The 7,113-nt window shown below is 36.9% G+C and overlaps 3 protein-coding genes across 3 annotated transcripts in view; 1 reads left to right on the top strand and 2 right to left on the bottom strand.

The window, feature by feature from the left end:
- Window positions 187-2,786, top strand: LOC104711315 (protein FRIGIDA-like). The gene is made up of 3 exons (XM_010428006.2): window positions 187-1,246; window positions 1,656-1,828; window positions 1,918-2,786. The coding sequence occupies exons 1-3, from the start codon at window positions 247-249 to the stop codon at window positions 2,614-2,616; spliced, it is 1,872 nt and encodes a 623-aa protein (XP_010426308.1). The 5' UTR covers window positions 187-246; the 3' UTR covers window positions 2,617-2,786.
- LOC104711316 (superoxide dismutase [Fe] 2, chloroplastic-like) overlaps window positions 2,679-7,113 on the bottom strand; it is a 9,819-nt gene continuing 5,384 nt past the window's right edge. The window contains exon 10 of the mRNA XM_010428008.2: window positions 2,679-2,832. Coding sequence (XP_010426310.1) covers window positions 2,774-2,832 — 59 coding nt within the window. The 3' untranslated portion in view covers window positions 2,679-2,773. The remainder of the gene's footprint in view (window positions 2,833-7,113) is intronic.
- The window catches only part of LOC104714848 (superoxide dismutase [Fe] 2, chloroplastic-like), a 1,468-nt gene continuing 676 nt past the window's right edge, over window positions 6,322-7,113 (bottom strand). Inside the window, exons 2-5 of the mRNA XM_010432322.2 lie at window positions 6,936-7,054; window positions 6,816-6,842; window positions 6,688-6,711; window positions 6,322-6,614 (exon numbers count right to left, since the gene is read on the bottom strand). Of these exons, the coding sequence (XP_010430624.1) occupies window positions 6,414-6,614; window positions 6,688-6,711; window positions 6,816-6,842; window positions 6,936-7,054 (371 nt within the window). The 3' untranslated portion in view covers window positions 6,322-6,413. The remainder of the gene's footprint in view (window positions 6,615-6,687; window positions 6,712-6,815; window positions 6,843-6,935; window positions 7,055-7,113) is intronic.

Here is a 7,113-nt window from a genome sequence, read left to right as displayed (position 1 = left end):
AAAAAAAAAAAAAAAAAAAAAAAAAAAAAAAAAAAAAAAAAAAAAAAAAAAAAAAAAAAGGAGAAAAGAGAAAAATATATACACTTCCTAATTAATTAAAAAACGATACAGTAAAAGTAAATTTGGTAATTTAACTAATTTTCATAGAATTTAGAGAGTCAAAAATTAGGGCTTTTAATTTTAATTTTATTTTGCAATCTTTCTTTCTTCTTCCTCCACATTCCCATAGCCTTCCGCAACGGTTCTATGATCCCTGCTCTTGCCTACGCCAATTATCCACCGTCAATGGAGCCGCAACCCTCTACGGCGGCGATTCCCCGGCAATCTGAACGACGGCGGGGACAATTGCCGGCGGTTGTTGAAACAGATCAAATTACGATCGGTCAATCTAACCAGCCGCAGTTTCTGAAATCAATCGACGATTTGGCTGCGTTTTCAGCTGCGGTGGACGCTTTCAAACGCCAATTCGATGATTTGCAGAAGCACATCGAGTCAATTGAAAACGCAATCGATACAAAACTCAAGAGTAACGGCGTTGACATCGCCGCTTCTTCCGATTTCCATCAGCCGTTATCGCCTCCGCGAGACAATGCTTCTGTAGAGACCACCACAGTGACTGTGAGCCAATCGTCTCAGGATCCTGTACCGGCGATTTCAGATAAACCGGAAGGGGGACGTTTGTGTGATCCTGTACCGGCGATTTCAGATAAATCGGAAGGGGAACGTTTGTGTGAGTCAATGTGTAGCAAAGGTCTGCGCAAATACATCTACGGGAACATCTCTGATCGAGCTAAGCTACTGGAAGAGATTCCTGTAGCGTTGAAGTTGGCTAAGGAGCCAGCGAAGTTTGTGTTCGAATGTATTGGCAAGTTTTATTTACAAGGGCGTAGAGCTTTTAGTAAGGATTCGCCTATGATCTCTGCGAGACATGTTTCGCTTCTCATTATGGAGTCTTTTCTTCTAATGCCTGATCCTGGTGAAGGGAAGGCAAAGATTAAGATTGAGAGATATGTTAAAGATGAGGCGGAGGCGGCTGCTGTTGCGTGGAGGAAAAGACTGATTGGTGAAGGAGGATTAGCTGCGGCAGAGCTAATGGATGCAAGGGGTCTGCTTTTACTGATTGCTTGTTATGGTGTTCCTTCGAACTTTAGGAGTATGGACCTGTTGGATTTGATACTGACGTGTGGGTTTAATGAGATTGCGGGTGCTTTGAGACGGTCACGTTTTCTTGCCCCTATGGTTTCAGGTACCATGTTCTGTCTTCACTCGATTAATTTCATTGCAAAGGTTGTTCCTTTTTGTTGATAGGATCGATAAGTGTCGAGTTCAATCTTTGTTTTCTTGGAGTAGAATTGTATGTACCATGCTATAAATTAAGAGAGTAGATGGCATTTTAGAGTGCAATGACTGATTGAACAAAATTTTAGCTAGAATCTAACCTGGAAAGAACTTGGAACTCTCAACCATAGCACTGGTACAAAATTGTTGTTTGTCAGAACCAAACGAGATGCTGTTGCCTTGAATGTAGTGGTTGCTGTGGTTAAAATCATATGGTTTTGCTGTTCAATACTAATTATTACGCCTTAAGTAATGCCAAGTTGCCAACTTACTAGTGTTAAATAACTGGTCTTGACACAAAATTCTATTGGTCATAGGTATAGTTGAATCAAGTATCAAGCGTGGAAAGCATATTGAAGCTCTTGAGATGGTGTATAACTTTGCGATGGAGGATAAGTTTTCAGCTTCTACAGTTCTAACTTCATTCTTAAAGATGAGCAAGGAGTCGTTTGACAAGGCAAAGCGAAAAGCCCACTCACCATTGGCATTTGTATGAATTCTTCCTTGCATATTATATACCTTTCTGAACTCTTTTTTCTCTTCTGAATTTTACCATTGTTCTATTTAATTTCTCAACAGAAAGAGGCGACTGAAAAGCAGATAGGTACACTATCATCAGTGATGCAGTTTATGGAGACTCACAAGTTAGACCCTGCGAAAGAACTACCAGGGTGGCAGATCAAAGAAGAAATTGTTAAGCTGGAGGGTGACACTCTTCAGCTCAGAAGAGAGATGGAAGAGAAAGCAAGATCCATCAGTTTAATGGAGGAAGCGGTACTTACCAAGAGATTGTATAACCAACAGATGAAACGTCCGAGGTTGTCACCCATGGAAACGCCACCAGTAGCTTCTTCATCATATTCTCCTCTGTACCGTGATCGAACCTTTCCTAGTCAAAGAGACGAAGATAGAGATGAAATATCAGCTCTTGTGAGTAGTTACCTTGGCCCGTCATCATCTTTTCCTCATCGCTCAAGTCTCAGAAGATCCCCTGAATATATGGTTCCACCTGGTGGTTTAGGAAGAAGTGTATATGCATATGAACATCTGCCTCCAAATTCTTACCCTCCGGCTAACGGACAGAGAGTTCCGCGGCAGTACTCTCCGGTTCATGGACAGAGACATCCACGGCAGTACTCTCCTCCAATTCATGGACAACAGCAACAAATACCATATGGTCTACAAAGGGTTTACAGACATTCACCATCTGAAGAAAGATATTTGGGTTTATCCAATCACAGGTCTCCTCGTAGTAACTCATCACTGGACCACACATAGGAGGAATGTAAATGCTTTTTGTTTTTGTTTAAGGTAGTTTATTTTTTCCCCACAATAGTCAAAATTTAAGTTAATTTGTAAGGCTTAAGAATGCAAAAAATTTTGGCTCTCTGTAATTGACATTTCAGATGCTAATGTTATATGCTTCACAGGGTTTTTAGTCAACCTCAGATACATCAATATCACTATCTAAATAGACCTCCGGCTCTTCATCATCTGGATTCACGTCTTCTTCTGTATCTGTTCCTTCTTGTTCCATGATATTTACATCAGACATTGATCTTGAAAACACAACAGAAACACAAAATAATTGTAACACATTCTAAATTCATGAAGACCAACTGGGAAAATTAAGTGAATACCTGAAACGGATTGCTCTGAATCGAACAAGTGGATCAAAAAAAAATATAGTAAACAAATAAAATCGTTACAATTGAAACAATAGGGGGAACTTATATTGAAGGAACTGAACAATATATCGTTTATTGATGGAAAAGTTCTCTAAAATATTCATGTCATGTGCATACAAGTTTTACGTACTTAAACCAACGAAAACCAAAAGCAAAATAAAACACTGTTACAATAAAATCAAGCCAAAAATACATAGACTGTAGGAGTCTATAAGTAATTACACGATCGAGACAGTAGGAGTCTGTCTCTACTACTACTAGATCATCGTCTCTACTAGGTAGCTAGATCTCTCCTTCCTCCTTAATATCTTCAAGTTCAGGCCAATAATCCTCAACTATTAAACGCAGACCAAGCTCTTGAAGGCTCCGAGTTCTTGCCAGATAGGATCCACCACAGAGTTTGACGATATCCTTCTCTGTTTCCAAGTTGTTTACAACATTGAATTTGGCTTCTTCTTCCAACTCCTCTAGTGCAAGCCGTTCCCTGCATAGCAATTTCAACCTGGCGGCTCTAGTCTCACTTTCAATTCTAGCTTTCTCTTCACGTTGCCTTATTTCTAAAAGTTGCTTTGCTTTCTGCATTCCCATCATCACATTCACATCAGCCTTGTTGTTGTTACTGCCACCACTCCTCTCGTCAATGAGCTCCTTTCTATATCTGGCTTTGGCGATAGTATCAGCAAATCTAATCCTGATTGCTGCCGCACGAAGAGCTTTCGGATCGAATGTGCTCTCAGGCTTATCCTCTAATTTCAAGTCTGGATTTTTCGAAACCTTTTGGCCCAAGTAAAAGCTGTCACAAGCTTTCTTCTTAATGACCGGTTCCCATCTGACCTCGAAAACCCTCATAAGCTTCTTAGCGTTCTTGTGAAGCGAATTCGCAGGAGGATAATAACGAATGGCATTCTCATAGACCAATCGGACATCTTTGGGAAACTCTTGAGCAATATCGGCGTAGAGATTCTTGGCGAGTTTGGACTTGATCGTAACGAAGTCCATTGGCTTCGATATAACAGAGAAGTAATCAGGGTTTTCAATGACGAGCTCCTCGAAACGCGAACCAAACCATTCGTCTCTCATCGATTCTAGTACCTTCAGACACAGATCATATATGGACGACGACGACGACTCGCCATCCAGATCCAGCTTTTGCTTCTTCTTCGTATTTTCCTGATCATCATCATCACGCTGCTCTTCAGCTTTACGCTTGTTCGAGAGGAGTATTTTCAGTTTCGTTTCAGAAATTCTTCTGACGACATACATGATTAAAACAAATCCGACAGAGCACAACAAAATTTATGGGAAGACCGATCAAACAGAGACACGCTCGCACGAAGAAGAACGACTACGATACGAGAGAGGGTGATCGAGTGGAACCAAAAAAACGCAAAAAACTTCTCAAGATCTCAAGAGTGAAAGACGTGAGGAAAAAGGAAATTGTTACTGCTGCAACTGAGAGAAAAAATTGCCATTCTCTTACCTTATATACACATTAGGGATTAGGGTTTTTTTGCTTTAATTACTGTGATTAGTAACTAATTTAATTATAGGGTCATGTTATTATAATGACGTTTAGTCCCCTATTTGGATTTCCTTTTCTCAGTGTCAGTGAGTAGCGAAGTAAGTGTAAATAATTTACGATTTTTCTTTGCAGTTTCATTCTTTTTTTTAATTTTAGTTTCATTATTAAAAAATTTCCCTTTACTTTTAACAAAATTACAAAAAAAAAAGTAACATAATGAATTTATATTTATAAAACAGTTTCTAAATCCCTAGACCAAAATATGTTAATTTGGCTGCTCACTTTCCTACTTTTGTTTTGAATTATTATGTTCATTTATAGATCCATACAAAACTAAAATATTATATTACCTAATCAGTAATCACTCATGTTTTTAAAACTCTTTGACTATGGAAACCCTTCAGTTATAGTTTCAAATTTGTTTTTTTCTAAACCAATTTTCTTTTTTAACTCATAACAACAAACTTAATTAATATTATAATGCTTATGAACATAGTTAGTGAAAACGTTTAAAAATTTGGTTTAGAAAATGCTCTAAAAAAATAGATGTCCTAATCAATTGCTTCACTTGCTTACCCCTCGGCCGAGCCTGTTCAGAGCCAAGGTATATCCTCAGTTTTGTTTCTGTAACCTTTCTTACATACATGATGACAGAGAACGTAACAACAACACAAATCCTAGTGACGAGAGAGGGTGATCGAATTAACAAAAGACCCGAATAAGGGAATTGTACATGTTACTGCAAAACTGAGAAAAAGTGCTTATATACACATTAGGAGGGATTAGGGTTTTTGTTTTAATTATTATGATTAGTACTAACTATAGCCATTGTGATCAAGTTAGTATTTTAGATTAGGGTTATGTTATTATAATTACGAATAGTCCCTATTTGTATTTCCTTTTTTCAGTGAGAAGCGAAGTAAGTGTAAAATAATTAAGGAATCTTCTTTGCAGTTTCTTTTTAAAAAAAAAAAAAATTAGTTTCATTCTATTATTTAAAAAAAAACAAAAGTGGATAAATAAATAAACAATAAATAAATAAAAAAAAATAAAAGAATGCCAAAGTGATGAATTTGTTTGTGATTAAAAACAACAATTTGAAAAGAAAAAAAATAACGGCATTCAAATATTGCTATGAAAAAACTAAATTAAAAGATTCAACTAAGGCTATCGTATATTAACCTATTATAGCATAGAAAAATAACGCTATCGTAGGTGGGATATCTACCATAGCTGTCGATATCATAGCATTTATGAATTCGCTATGTATTACATATGATAACATATTTTCTACGCTAACAATGTACGTCTTTTTTGTAGTGCCTAGATTTATCGGAAGAACGTCTCCGTTAAAAAAAAACTGAAAAAAGTTCTCAGTTATTAGGAATGAAATAAAGAAATTGTTACTACAAACTGAGAAAAAAGTGCTTATATACACATTAGGGATTAGGGCTTTTAGTATTAATTATTGTGATTAGTACTAATTATAGCCATTGTGATCAAGTTAGTATGGATGATTAGGGTTATGTTATTATAATTACGATTAGCCCTCATTAGTATTTCCTTTTTTCAGTGAGGAGCGAAGTAAATGGAAGTAATTAAGGAATCTTCTTCTTTTTGATTGCTTAATTTAATTATATTATTTAAATATATTTTTAAAAAAGGTGGTAAGATATTTGGGTTTGTACAATCACAGGTCTCCCTATAGTAACTCATCACAATGCTTTTTGTTTTTGTTCAAGGTAGCTTATTTTTCCCCCACAATAGTCAAAATTTAAGTTAATTTGTAAGGCTTAAGAATGCAAAAAATTTTGCTCTCTGTAATTGACATTTCAGATGCTAATGTTATATGCTTCACAGGTTTTTTAATCAACCTCAGATACATCAATATCACTATCTAAATAGACCTCCGGCTCTTCATCATCTGGATTCGCTTCTTCTTCTGTATCTGTTCCTTCTTGTTCTCTTTGGGTTGCTCGAACCATTGCAGCTTCTAGCCTTGTGTTTACAGTTTCCCATGACACGAGCTTTTCCATGAATGTATTTATGTATTCAGCTCTTCGGTTCTGCGTAGAAAACAACAAATATGAGACCGTTGCGTTCAAATATAGTAAAAATCATTTGGCAATTTGATAGTACCTCAAAATCCAGATAGTAAGCGTGCTGTTTGGCACAAAAGAAGGAAAAAGAAAAAGAAGTCAGCGATCAAGAAACCAATCTTTCTAAGTCAAATCAGATATAGAGAGATGAGTAGCTTATATTTATACCTCCCATGTATCAATGGTGAGAAGTGGCTGCACAAAAGGACAGACCAAATGTGTGAGGATATAAACATCCATAATAGCCAACAAGAGTTTGATCTTCATATTAGAAGTTTAGACACTTACAGAATAATCCCATACGAGCGGATTTACTGCGTTGGGAGTCTTCACTATTACAAGCTTCTTATCTTCTTCCGTTGGGAGCGGATTTACAGCATTTGCAACTTCAAGTCTATTTGCCTTATCTGCATCAATGAGTCCCGAGAAGCTTTAGTATGGTAAGTAAGTTGGGGGGTTTGCATAT

This window comes from Camelina sativa, chromosome 9, assembly GCF_000633955.1.
Source record: "Camelina sativa cultivar DH55 chromosome 9, Cs, whole genome shotgun sequence".
In the NCBI taxonomy this organism is placed as follows: domain Eukaryota; kingdom Viridiplantae; phylum Streptophyta; class Magnoliopsida; order Brassicales; family Brassicaceae; genus Camelina; species Camelina sativa.
Note: the sequence above shows the minus strand (reverse complement) of the source record. Positions and strands in the feature narration are given on the sequence as shown.

Excerpts from the sequence above, each read along its gene's own strand:
- LOC104711315 (XM_010428006.2), top strand. The coding sequence starts at position 247 with ATGATCCCTGCTCTTGCCTACGCCAATTATCCACCGTCAATGGAGCCG. Across the intron at positions 1,247-1,655 it reads TCTTGCCCCTATGGTTTCAG|GTATAGTTGAATCAAGTATC; the intron begins GTACCATGTTCT and ends TATTGGTCATAG. Across the intron at positions 1,829-1,917 it reads CCCACTCACCATTGGCATTT|AAAGAGGCGACTGAAAAGCA; the intron begins GTATGAATTCTT and ends ATTTCTCAACAG.